Raw genomic sequence first — 14359 nt, 5'->3', positions numbered from 1 at the left:
ATCAAACACGTAAGCTAGGGCAAAGAAAGACGGAAATATGTTTTATAATGTGCAGGGATTCCAGCATAATAAAGAACACAGAAATAGCAGGCAAGATAAAATCTAGTGATAACAGGTTGGCTAGGGTGAAGACGTGCAAATAGCAACTAACTAAATTAATCGCTAAAATGGGCGAACCGAGGCGTTTTCAGGGTAAAAATCGAGCAATTTAGAATTGCACTCGAAAATAAGTAGAATGTCTTATAACAAGATGACAATGAAGACAAAGAGTGCATGAACGAAACCTTAACTAGGCTAATTTCTAAAGCAGCAGTGGAAATTGGAGGTGAAGCACCAGGACAAGGATTAAGCAAGCTCTACCAAGCTCGCTCGAAAATAAGGCACGCTGGCGCTCCCCCTTGTTACTTCTTTTGGTCCTTATCTCATTTACAGTAGTAATCATATTCTATTACGCCCTTGACTCCATTCTTGATCGGTGTGCATCGGAGATCGGTGAGGACTCGTTGGCCCAACTTACCCCACGACGTCTCCGTACTGCTTCAACCATTTGCTTGAGCACGGACCCATGCCCTGAAAGGATAGCTCACTCTCAGTCATCCTTGTCTCACTGCAACTATTCGATGCACAAAAATATGGGGCTAACTGACGGTACTCTCAATGCAACTATTAAGAATTGTTCGTTAAGAGTGAGAAGAAAAGTCGCTCCTTATGAATAGAGTGATTGAAAATTGACTGATGGTGAATTCCATCGGCAGATTCGGAGCACTTCCGGTAGCAGTTTTTCTGCTCCATTCGGAGCAAGTCTGTTCCATTGGCGGATTGAGAGTGCTCCCTGTATGTTTCATTGGCAGATCTGGAGCAGCTCCGGCGCCAGATCCACTCCACGGAGCAGCTCTCTCTACTCCGCGAAAAGCGGCGGATTCGACCGGAAGTCGCAAGCACCCCGCGCGTGCGCAGAGCGTGGCGTACCGCGTGTGTGATGAAATGTGCTGTCCGACCGCGCCCGTTCTCTCCGCTGGCGCCCGTGAAGGCCAAAACGGCGCGAACCGCGAGAAATGCTGGGCGCTTGCGAAGCAGATGTGCGCTGGCGCCCCCTACCGTTTGCTCTGGCGAGGGCACTTGTGTTCCATTGGCAGATTTCCTTCGGATCCTCTCCACGGAGTGGAGTGCTCCGGCGAAGAGTTCGTCGGCCACTCCGAATCCGCCAATGGAATTCACCATAAGGTGCTAAGTCCACGAGGGTACCATATAGCAGTTGTGTCCCTGAACTGTTTGCACATATCTTCGTGGCATCTCGGCATAGTCATAACGCTATCGATCGTTCTGCAAAAGCTTCCGTGCTTTCCGATATGATTAAAGAAATCAAACCCACTGGTGTATTGCCGGGGTCTACGTGACCTTGGACTACCGCAATACAGTCTGTATGTGCCGACCAGACTTGACATTCGACGAGCGCGCGTACGTGTTGGCCTTGGTGAGATTTTGTCACGTCGCTCCGCCCCACTCAGGTTCGGAGGAAACGTCACGACCGTCGCCGAGTTAGCAGGATGTACTCTCAGAGACATGTCAGTACACGTAGGGGATTGTGAGTGCTTTTACTTAGAAGCACTAAGGTGAAGAGAGCGCCGGTCTATCTGAAGTACGGAAGGAGATGGAAACATTGCATTGTGTATTGGAACATTGTCAAAGCATGTGCTTTGCTTGAGGAATGCTTGTCATAGCGTCTGTGTTATACAGTGGTAATTACGGAAACGGTCTGTATTGCAGTGGCATGTTTTGTAATTGCCAGTGAACGCACGCGCGAGATGTTAAAAGCGGCTAAAGCCATCAGTGTGAGCCCTGAAAATTGGACAGGTGATGTTGATGAACAGGCATGTTCCCAGCCATAGGGTCATGTTATGTTTTATTCTATTTCTTTTGAAATAAGGCAAATGAAATTCAGTTCAATACATTTCAATACGTGAGGCTTGTATTACAGTAGTTGATGACGTTTTGTATTTTCGTTTGTTTTTTCTGACAGAGTGGGAAGCAGTTATTTTTTACGAAAAAATGTTCTAGTTGTCAAACAGCGAGACTAGCAGTTATTAGTAGTTATAATTCAGGGGACAACCGACAGAATGTCAATTCTGTAAGTTTGATAACACATTGTCCTGTGTCTGTGTGAGATAATTGCGTATGGCGTGTTCAGTCCCAGGAGTCTCGATGGAGCACATTTATATGTCGTAGCTGGCATCATACAGACGCGATTTAATCTCTTCCCATCATCCCATCCACGAGTTGACGTGATCGATACACTCCAATCGACGGCTCAGTAACTTGAGGATCAGGCCAATTTTACTAACGCCAATAAGAAGGCCAGTATTTATTTATTTATTTATATATATATATATTTATTTATTTACATACTGCCGGCCTTCTAGGAAGGCCTTAGGCAGGAGTGGGGCATAAATACACAACCCAGCAACACAGCACAAGTTCGAAGTATTGAATAGCGTTACACATTAGGAAGAAAAAAGAAATACATGAGGTAACATTCTGTGAAGCAATGACATTGGTAGAATATGCAAAACAACGAAAGGGAACAAATTACACGGCAGTCAGACTCGCATAGCACAAGGGACTCACATTTGAAGTATTTACATAGCATAAATTACTCACAGGTACTGACATTGTATTCACATAGCACAAGAAGTCCAAGAAAAAAAAATGAAAAAGAAAATTTTACCATTTATTTGAACGCAGCAAAGTGAAATCGATAGCAAGTGAGTACGTGACGTTACATGACGCTTCAAGCGTAGTGGCGCTTACGGAGCTTCATTTCTGATAGCCTGCAGTATCAACCGAACCACGCGTTCCCGAGAGAAGTAACAGATGCACAATGCTTAGGCACAATATTATGTGACGTCACAGTCGGGATGAGAAAGGTTCGCAACCTGTTTCAAGATTAATTGAACGACTGCCTTGTCTCCAAGAAGCTTTAGCATGCATGTATGCGTCTTACATCTTTCCAGATTTCAACTAGGTTGCCGAAAAGGAGGCTAGGCTCCGGCCCAGGAATGCCGAGTTCCTTGAAAACAGAAAATGTCCTTTTCCTCCATCTGTATAAACTGAACATATGAACACAAGAACTGCATTAACATCTCTGTAGACTGAACAATGAGTAGAAAACTCTGAAATGAAAGCAAAATATTGGCAGCATATTTATTGGTTCATTCTCACGAGAGATATTTAATGGAAAGGGTGCTAAACGACATTTCAATATTGTGGGAGCGACGTGTACCTGGCTCTAGAGATGGCGCGTCGTGTTGAGCCGTGGCGGTATATGCGTGGCCCATTTCTGCAGTATAAAATGGGCAGCCTGATGGCTACCTGGAGGAGCCTAGTGTACTGGCCGGACAAGAGTGGGGTGGCCGCTTCATTGTGTTGGAATATGGAACTATTGGAATGGCATACGGAACGTTTAAATAGGGGCTTACTATGGAGTACCATATCGTTCTTCCTCCCAAAAATCGCCCAGATATGAAAGCTGACGAACTTTGATGATGAGGCTGGTGATGAGTTAGGTCAGCCCTTTGTGATGGTTGGCAAGTTTCAAATATCCACGTCGCTTCTGCCCTGGTTGTTTTAAGTTGTGGCGTGGCTCTGTAGTGGAATGCTTTACTGCCACGCAGGATACTTGTGTTGGATTCCAGACGGAACCCAGACGTTTAAGTAAATTTTTAATAAACTCGCTAAGGTCATGCCTTTTTGTACCGCACGCCCGTTTCTCAAGGCCAGCATCTAATGAGGCCCTTAAGGCTTTCGTCTTTAGGGTGGCACTGCTTTCGAAGCGATCCTGCTAGCCAACATTTCATGGTTAATGACAGCTGTCATCATCAACCAAGCACTATCAGCTGAGACAGTGAGTAAGGTTCGAGCCCTGACCCTCGCTTTCCAAAGTGAACCTGAGTGGCAGATGCCACCGATGGCGGTTGCCACTCGCCACCTCCACAGCCGATGGTGAGAAGCACTCTGTGATCATGGTTCTGGCGATAGTGCTGGTGCTTTGGGGCCATATATGTTTGTTACTGTTGGCCTACGCTTTCTGGAGAAGACGACGAAGACGACGATATGAAACACTCTTATTCTTTCTTTCTCTCTCTCTTTTATCTTTTTGTCATAGCGGCTGTCATAAACGATCTCCGGCATTCTAACTGCTTTCACGTATCTATCATATGTAGAGCGTTCTAACCTATATTCGAATACCCGCCGCGTAGGTCTAGTGGTTATGGTGCTCGACTGCTGACCCGAAAGTCGCGGGGTCGAATCCCGGCAGCGGAGGCCGCACTTCTGATGGAGGCGAAAATGCTCGAGGCTCGTCGTGTACTTAGATTTAGGTGCACGTTAAAGAACCGCAGGTGGTCGAAATTTCCGGAGCCCTCCACTACGGCGTTTCTCATAATCATATCGTGGTTTAGGGACGTTAATTCTCAACAATTATGATTAACCTATATTGTAGCGGACCAAGTGCCGCTCGATGAAGGGATCGACGAAGTGATTACAGCGTGACAAAGGCTAGAGAGAGAGAGAGAGAGAGAGAGAGAACGAAAATGATTGAAGTGTGTTGTACCGTGTGTTCGCCAGTGCGCATCTTGCCGAGACGCGCTTTGTACTTTACGTTTGGTCGAAATATACTGTGTGGTGGACAACACGGACAAAACGAGGACAGGGACAAGCGCAGGCTAACACCTGATGGTTTATTTTTTCACAGGCTACATATATAGGAATGAAACTGAAAAAAGAGAAAAGTTAGCAGATAGCATACAATAGAAAAAACAGAATTTGTACACTCGATGCACGAGGCAGGAAGTAGACTCATTGGCCATGCGCGCCATTGGCCAGGAACTGTAGCTCTTTATCTAGGAGAGCAACCGACGGTTTGCTAACGCATCCAGCATCGAGCGTACAAATGATATTGTTCTATTGTATGTTATCTGCTAACGTTTCTCTTTTTTCTGTTTCGTTCTTCACTATGTAGCATGTGAAAAAATAAAACTTCAGTTGATAGTCTGCGCTTGTCCCCGTCTTCTTGCTGTCCGTGTTGTCCATCGCGCAGTACACTTCGATCATGAATCACCAACTGGCCCAATCTTCCGCTTTGCTTAGTTACGTTTGGTGGCAGCGGTGACATAAGAAGAGGCGACGTACTGAATGAAGAAATAACGAGTGCAATGAAGGAGGCACTGGAGGAACTAGACCGTAGGCAGCAAGCAGGGTTCCAAGAGGTGTTTCCCGAATAGATGTGGAGAAACGGACACAAGCACGCTGGAGTTGACGGCTGTCAGAGGGTGGAGCCTTGAGAGCGAACTATTGGAGAACAGGTTGCCTGGCAAAGTGAGCAAAAGGACACTGAGCCTATGGCAAAGGGCCGATGTATAGGACAGCATGGAGGCAGAGCGGCGTCGAAGCTCTACAGATGCGATGTCTCATAAGCAACGTTTCGGGCGCTTAGCACAAATTTTATTGCCGCGTTTATAAGTGCAAACATACATGCAGAAGCGGCAGTGTTTACCGCTACATGTGAATCATCTCTATAGAAAGCAAATTTTTATCTGGACGAGGCTTGATAAAAATACGTGTTGTCGCTCTCAATCTCTCGTGAGCTGTAGAAACATTGTTTTTGGCCACGTGCTGTCACCCTATCTTTAAAGCGATTTACTCCTCCCTCCAGTATATTTGCGGAGCACGTTGCTGAGAGTATCGGCTATCTCGAAGAACCGAGAATCGTTGTAGCACCTATGTCACTTTGTGTGTTTGAAACGTTTTTGTTACTAATGTCGTAACCGCCATTACTATCTTTTACTTCAGGTTTGGTTTGCCTTCAGATTCATGGACAGGATAACATTTGTGGTTAAATTCTAGTTAAAATTTCCGTTTGACTGCGGTTCTCGGTACGGGTTCAATTCCAAACCAGCACGCCACGCATACTTATATCGTACAAATACCGTGGCTTCTTTCTTTTTTTTACATACGGATAACATCCTACACTGGTCCTTTATATGCATACAGTGCAGCCGGCATACATCCGCTATAACGCCGTACAGGGGTGATGAATATGGAGATGCGACTAGTACTGCGAATCTCTCAAGGTTGCCATCAATAAAAAATGTGAGCCCATTTTAAACGTTACTTACGCTAAAAAGTACACAATCACGTCTTTCCTAAAACCCACACCCGCTGCCTTCACCAATATTTTCTTTTACTGCCGCAGTCCCACGTTAACATAGGGCCTTCAGGTTTGCATATCGGTAGTATGCTATCAACTCGTCTAAGCGCATCCTTAAACAATTTCGCCGGATGTACGTGTCATTCAGAAAAAAAGTTCTTTTCTTGATTCACTTCGTACCGCCGCTTTAGTGTACACGTGTAGGAAGTCAGGTATCGCTTGCGGTAGCGTAAATACATTTTATTGCCTAGCGTGCTTCCGCTAAGCCATGGTGCTTGACGGAGGATTGATTCTAGCGCTCGTATTTTCCCGTAACAAATGAAATGAGCAAAGATCACGATATCTTGAAAGCTCAAAGGGCTATCATGAACACTCTAAAATTTCTCACACGGGTCAAATACCGGATATCAACGCTACCAAATGCACGCCTAACGTTTGGACTGCCCTTACGAAACAATCTCACAATGAGACCGAGGTGTACGCGAAGGTGAGGCCAGGAGGACTAAAAAAACAAAAATGTGCCAGGAAACGATTGTCAATAGTAATAATGTAATTGAAAATAAAAATGATTCCAGAACATTATTGACTTTATTAAAAGGCCGATGAGCTTGACAGCGCTTATTTCTTGCAGCCAGAATACTTAGTTGGCGTTAGTGTGTTTCAATACGCAAGTGTTTCAGCAGACAGAGCGGTTAATCTGCGCACTTGTAGCGGTGACGGGACACTCTCCCGCCCTCGCCACAACAAGGCGATTGGTTCGTTTATGGAGTTTGACAGCCCAAAGCACCTCATGCTATTCTAAGCGCCATAGTGAAGGGCTAATGCATGTATAATTTCGGCCACCTGGTGAACTAACGTGCACTGACATCGCAGATGTATTATTTGTGTACAGAAGGAGTGTGCGGCTTTCCTGCAGTCGAGAGTAGACGTAAGCAGAAATAGCTATCGGCAAAGCAGATTGGTTGGATATGATACTAGCCACAATCTTAAAATTGGCATAGTGCATGTTCTCAAGCGCAACCCCCCCCCCCCCTCCAGCCCACCTCACCTCACCCCGCAACACCACACCACACCAAACTGTGCTCTGGCGCACGTCAGCGCAGTTGTTTCCATGGGCGCAGAAGCTTCAGCTCAAGGTTGCGCAATCCAAACACACGGGAGCAGAGAGATAATATATCTCGCCAATTACTGAACCTAATTTTACGAGATAGTTCGGACTCCAAAGAATAAGTTAGAATCTAGTAACTTCGTAGCATGCATTTTCACCCATGTTGTTTTCCACTGTACAATGTCCGATAACTACAGAAAAAAAAAATTTGTGCAGATTGCACTAAATCGCGCTTGGCTGGGTCACAGCTGGTCCTGGTTTGTCTAGCCTTTTACCCTCTCACCTCTCTCTTTCCCACCCCTTGCTATGATATACTATACATGGCTATGCTTGCTCAGTTTTTATTTTTTTGTCTCTGTTTATTTCTATGTCTTCTTTTTTTTTCTTGCAGCGTCGGCTGATGCGGCGGGCACATGGAGAGGCGCGAGCTAATGGTGCCCTGAACTAAGGGCGCTACACTACGTGCAAGATCTCCTATGGTTCTATGAGTAAAAGCTTTCCTCTCATACTCTTTACTTCCATCTTTTCTGTTTTCTCTATCTTTATCTCCTTCTTTCTTTCTTGCTCTCTATCTGTACTCTTTCTCTCGCCCATCAGAGTTATCGCATTCCACTCCGGACAAATCGACGCACGCGTTCTGGAAGCTTGGAAGAAGAAGAGGACGAAGATGAAGAGGAGGACGAAGAGAGCGCGTGCTGGTTCATGATGATGATAGCTTTCTTTATCAGACACATGGAAAACCTGCAGCATAACGGCTCAGCTGCAAAAGGAAAGTGATAGAGACTGCAATAGATCGCTCGTGTGTGTGTCTTTCTTTATGCGTGAACGAACGTCTTCCTTTGTGCGCAGCGTCATGAATATGTTACTGCCTGTCTCAATGATCGGGCGAGGCATGCGAGCCACTCTTCTAGGCAAGTGCTTGTGGCTTGCGAGAAGTGTTTTTACGAAGCAACCAACCACTGTCAAAAGAATGTGAAAGAATGTCAAAAAGAATGGCTGACCGGGTGGCAGTGTCCAGCATATTATTGCGATAGCAATTATATGGACAGTCTCGGCTGGATTTTGCCGTCGCCGTCGCCGCCGTCACGCACCATATATGCATTAGTGTGTATGTATGTATGTATGTATATATATATATTATATATATATATATATATATATATATATATATATATATATGTGTATATATATATATATGTATATATATATATCATAATCATCATCATCATCAGCCTGTCTACGCCCACTGCAGGGCAAAGGCCTCTCCCATGTTCCGCCAATCAACCCGGTCCTGTGCTTTCTGCTGCCACGTAATACCTGCAAACTTCTTAATCTCATCTACCCACCTAATTTTCTGTCTCCCCCTCACGCGTTTGCCATCTCTTGGAATCCAGTCAGTTGCCCTTAATGACCACCGGTTATCCTGCCGACGTGCTACGTGCCCGGCCCATATCCATTTCTTCTTCTTGATTTCAACTATGATGTCATTAACCCCCGTTTGTTCCCTGACCCACTCTGCTCTCTTCCTGTCTCTTAAGGTTACACCTATCATTTTCCTTTCCATCGCTCGCTGCGTCGTCCTCAATTTAAGTTGAACCCTCTTTGTAAGTCTCCAGGTTTCTGCTCCGTAGGTAAGTACCGGTAAGATGCAGCTGTTATATACCTTCCTCTTGAGGGATAGTGGTAGATTACCATTCATGATTTCATAATGCTTGCCGAATGAGCCCCAACCCATCCTTATTCTTCTAGTTATTTCACTCTCATGGTTCGGCTCCGCGGTTACTACCTGTCCTAAGTAGACGTACTCCTTTACAACTTCCAGTGTCTCAGCCACCTATCGCAAAGCGCTGTTCTCTACCAAGATTGTTCCACATTACTTTAGTTTTATGCATATTAATTTTCAGACCTACTCTTCTACTTTCCGTATCCAGTTCAGTAATCATGAGCTGCAATTCGTCTCCCGCGTTACTCATCAATGCAATGTCATCAGCGAATCGTAGGTTACTGAGATACTCTCCATTAACTCTTATCCCTAGCTCTTCCCAATCTAGGGCCCTGAAAACCTCCTGTAAACACGCGGTGAATAACATTGGAGAGATCGTGTCTCCCTGCCGTACGCCCTTCTTTATTGGGATTCTGTCGCTTTCTTTATGGAGGACTATAGTGGCTGTGGATCCGCTGTAGATTTCTTCCATTATGTTTATATAGGCTTCGTCGATGCCTTGATTCCGCAGTGCCTGCATGACTGCTGATGTTGATGCTGATATATATATATATATATATATATATATATATATATTATATATATATATATATATATATATATATATATATATATATACATATCAAAGTCCCAAAGAATAATAATTCAGAAAAAAGCTTGCGAAGCGCGGAACCGAACCAGCGACCTCTCGTTCCTCAGCGCGGGGCGCTAACCACTACGCCAGAAAGCGCAGATCCTTCAGCTAGCTAACGGTGAGCGTTACGTACACACCCTTTACTGCTGGCAGGACTCAGAGACGGCAGGCGCTTCTAAGCGTTTCTTCATTACCAGCGCGAGGAGCGCGACGGCCCATAAAAGTCGTCGGCGAGCTCGCTCGCTTCTTCTTATATTTGCGCAGAGAGAACCTTGCCCTTCCGCTGTCTGCTCGCGCGGTTTTCTCGTGGTGAGGGGAAGAGGGATGTTTCGAGCTTTGACCGTGATGTCCGCGCTGATGTTACGGAGCGTACGAAAGTCACTCGAGCTCAAGGGACGCCGCTAAACGAACAAACAGAAGATGAGCGCGAACTAACAAGTGTCACAGCTCGACACTTGAAGCACGCTAGTTTCCTTCGCTGCTTCGGCCGCCTTTGCAACAGGAGCGCTGTTCAAACTGAGAGTATCCATTGGCGAGCCTCCCTTCGTATAGCATTAGTTTCTTGCTATGGCATTCATTGCTTCGCCCTCGCGGCGAAACTGTGACTTTTTTGAAGTGTAAGGCGCGACGACGACAACGGACAGATGGAGACACATGTGAGTAGAGTCCAAATTTCCGCACCTGCTCTTTCATCGCCAGAAGCCACGATAAATGGGTGATATTGGTCATCGAAGATAAGAGAATCATCGAAGGAGGCGATAAGTGTGTCAGCGGGGCATCGATTTCATTGGATCTCCGTGTGTACGTACTTATCTGCCTCTGTTAGTAGTCATAGTACCACCTTACAGTTAAAAAAAAGAAAATTGGAGGAAGTTTTGAGCTTCGCCTTCAAGATTAGAACATGATTGCGTAATCGGGCCCAGTACGCATCGCCTTCTCATTTGCTAACCTGGCTTCGGTTCTCGGTGGATGGGTCAACCGTGCCGTAAGGAAACGAACGTCTGTGCGCGTAACATTGGCCGTTTCAAACTATGCTAGAATGCCTGCTGCAAGTACAGTTGTTAAGTGCCCACTACGCCACAATTCTTCCTTCTGCGAATCAGCGAAGGCCCCACTTTGCGTCCGTAAGGCAACACGCGAAATTACGCAGCTGCTCACTTGGTTGATGCGTTTGCTGCTGCTGATGGTTAAATATGTCTGAGCGCTTTGTAATGTGTGGGCGTTTAAAACACCCCGTCGTTGCGCAATTCACATGCTTTGACATCTAGCGCGATTCGATGCTTCTGCCTCGCGATATTATATGCGTTAAGTAGAATGCTTCCGCTACGTGACATTCATATAGTGTTTTTTATTCGAAGCACTTTCATGCAATGGCGGGCTTTGTGGTAGAACACCTGCTCGCCACGCAGACGGCCTGGTTACGTTTCTCGCTCGAGCCGCAGATTTTTACTGTTTATATTATTTTAATCTTTCTGGATTTTTCGCTCACGCACAACGCTTATTTTCGCTCACAACCAAAGCCGACGCCGACGCCGGAATTCCTGTGAAACGAGCTCTTTAACTCTATCGCGTTAATATGCCAAAAGAAATTCGTCTGACAAGAGTCGGTGCCTTGTTGCTGTGTCTACTTGTTGCCGCGCGAAATCGTGTCAAGCTGACAGAGGAGAGGAAAACAGCGAAGCACCAACGCTGTCGCCTCTCTCATCTGTCCCAATTTCACAACACGCATTTCCCTCCGGCAACATGTATACACAGTAAATCTAAGCCCAGCAATTGAACTGCGTGTAATTGTTTGAGTAAAGCGGCGAACGGCCTAAACAATGCGTGATGAAATTATAAAGCCTATTATTATGTAACGCACTGGGTATAAAGCTTACCAGAGGGCAGTAGCGTAGCCAGAAGTTCTTTTTTTCTTTTTGGAAGGGGAGAGGTTAGTGTGTGTTTGTATCTGTGAGTGTATAATATGCGCATGAAAAATGGAAAATTTTCGAGGGTAGAGAGGTTTGAACCCCACCAACCCCTCCCCGTGGTGGTGCCAGTGCCAGAGGGAGTAGTTGTCGCCTTACTGATGTATACATGCGCACTTCTATGCATAGAGTTTCCTAAAATGAGCTAGAGGGAACTCTGGCGCTGCGATCGTTCAGCCACCATGGGATTGATGGGTAGTACACGGATTTGCCTAGTCTTCGTGCTTGTGGGCTTCGAACGCACTTGTGGCTTTGTTTATTGCTATGTTTTGGTTTTCTTTCGGATAAAAGAATGGATCGTTGTGAACTTCGTGACCAGATTTGAATCGGTGAGCCTAAAGAAGTTAAAGTGGTGAAGTGAAACTGCTGATTTTTGCTGAACTTCGTTTCGTGTCAAAGCGGATGCAGGCGACGCGGAGCCAAACGGAGCCGAAAGAACGAAGTTTAGACTAATCCGTGTACTACCCATGATTCCCATGCTGGCTGAAGCGCGATGCATTGCAGCTCCCATAGACACTAGCGCCAGAGTTCCCTCTAGTTATTATTGTAGGCAACTCTATGCTTCTATAGAATTTAGAGAGCATATGGTAAAACAATTGCAGCATCATCTAAATACTGTATTCTGTATAGTAAATCTTCCAGGACTCTGGCCGTGTGCATTGGCTTATGCTGGAATATGCATAAATCTCCGATGTTTATTTCGATTGTCTTGTTTAGTTGCTCACAGTTCAGAAGTAGGCTCTTCCTTTTAACAACTATCAGACGGCATGATTTTCTGCCAACCCACGTAGATACTGCTGTATTCGGTAAAGAATGATATTTCGCTGAAATAATGAAGGACGCTGAATTCTTGCGACATGTTACGCGTCAGTTTGCGGAATTTTATGCTCGGTTAAAGGAAAATAACGCCCGGTTTTGTTAGACCATAGTGTATAGACAATGCTTCGTTGGAATACTGCTTCAAAAACATAATATGTTCACCCCTGAGGGATGTGGATAGGTGTAAATTGCCTACGAAAAATAAACAAACACACAAAGAACAATAATAATGGTAAAATGGCACCCTGAATATTAGAATGGGACGTTGTATTGTACAATCTTTGCTGGTTTAGAAAACAATCGGGCGCTTGGACGTGGGCAAACCGTGAATTAAAAAAGTTGCCTTGCTCTAGTAGACAGCATAGAAAAATGGGGTGTTTAAATCTCCGTGCAACCTTCAAAATTCTCCCGGTAAGTCTTTACTAGCTGTCCCATTAAAGCTTTAAGGTTGAGCAGGCTGAATACGGAGATCCAGAAATTAATTGTACAGCAGAGTATCATGGGTACAGTGACACAGTACCTGTAGAGAAGCGTCGTGAGTGCTGCCAGGCACACCTCTGCGAACATCGTCGTACTCGCTCCGACGGGGAAATGTGCGCCGTTGATCGCAATTGCTGCAAAACACCAGGCTCCCGCCGTTCTCCTCTCAGCTGCAGCGTTCTTCGAACTTCAGCGCGAGCGTCCGGTTAACCTGAATGGCCGGACGTCTATTGCTATACTTAAATGGAATGCTTCCGGGGCCTATGCGACAGCTGCGTGGCTTCCTATAGAACGGAGCACCGGTTTACCAGCACCTCCTGCCTGTAAAACAGGACGCGTGGGCACATGTTCGCTCAGAGTCTGTGTGTCGGTGTTTCACCGTGTGCGTATACCATGTAAACACCCATGACTCGGCGCTTCATCTAAAAATGGCTAGGCCTTCCTGTCGTAAAAAACAAAAACAGAAATAAAAACAAAAACCTGCTGCCAACACGCCCAGCGAAGTGTGCGGTAATACAGCCGGCGGCAGGGGCAACAGCTGGGCTGTTTTGGACGGTTAACTTTTAGAGTAATAATAACTGTTGGGGTTTTACGCACCAAAACCACGATATGATCATAAGAGACGCCATATTAGAGGGCTCCAGAAATTTCGACCACCTGGGGTTCGCGCCTAAATATCAGCACACGGGCCTCTAGCATTTTGCCTCCATCGAATTGCGGCCGCCGCGGCCGGGATTCGATCTGGCGACCTTGGAGTCAGCATTCGAGCACCATAACCCCTAGACAGCCGCGCCGGGTCAGTTACATTTTAGAGTGAATGACCGCAAGACAACGCAGACGGACTTAGACTTACATTAACTTCATATTTGTTGGCGTTGCTGCACAATAAAACACGACCTGCGTGCAGGCGGCTAAATTCATTGTTTTGGAGGCGACTGCATTAGCGCAAAAGTAGCGACACCAACGTTGCGGAAAAGTTTGTTTGGAACACGCTGTTGGTGATCTAATGTATCAGTCATTCAGAGAGAGAGAGAGAGAGAGAGAGAGAGAGAGAGAGAGGTTCATTTACAGAAAGGCAGAGATGTCGGTCTGAGTGATAGCACGCTCTAGCCTGCTACTCTACACCGGGGGAGGGGAAAGGGGAGGAAAAAGAGTAATATGGATGACGATGGTAAGTAAAGGAGGTGAGTATGTACAACCCCGTCAAGATGGGGCAGTGCTATAGCCGCGCATCCAGTCCAGTGGCTTGTAGGAAAGCTGTGACCGCTCTTATGAGCACAGTTGTACTGCTGGCGTCTGGCCAAGGGCCCAACACAACCTCATCAGTTAATGGCCTAATATGCAATCCTTCAGTAGAGGAAATCAATTTGTGTCGTTCACGTGCATATGTTGGGCAGGTACAAAATATGTGCTCGAGTGTTTC

At 45.9% G+C, this 14359-nt stretch overlaps 1 protein-coding gene across 1 annotated transcript in view; it reads right to left on the bottom strand.

Moving 5' to 3' along the window:
- LOC119399630 (cytochrome P450 9b2) overlaps nucleotides 1–13250 on the bottom strand; it is a 36054-nt gene extending 22804 nt beyond the window's left edge. Inside the window, exons 1-3 of the mRNA XM_049417453.1 lie at nucleotides 12977–13250; nucleotides 3002–3107; nucleotides 518–570 (exon numbers count right to left, since the gene is read on the bottom strand). Coding sequence (XP_049273410.1) covers nucleotides 518–570; nucleotides 3002–3107; nucleotides 12977–13023 — 206 coding nt within the window. The 5' untranslated portion in view covers nucleotides 13024–13250. The remainder of the gene's footprint in view (nucleotides 1–517; nucleotides 571–3001; nucleotides 3108–12976) is intronic.
- Between the last annotated feature and the right edge of the window lie 1109 nt (nucleotides 13251–14359).

Source organism: Rhipicephalus sanguineus, chromosome 7 (assembly GCF_013339695.2).
Source record: "Rhipicephalus sanguineus isolate Rsan-2018 chromosome 7, BIME_Rsan_1.4, whole genome shotgun sequence".
Taxonomy (NCBI): domain Eukaryota; kingdom Metazoa; phylum Arthropoda; class Arachnida; order Ixodida; family Ixodidae; genus Rhipicephalus; species Rhipicephalus sanguineus.
This window is presented reverse-complemented; position numbering and strand designations above follow the sequence as displayed.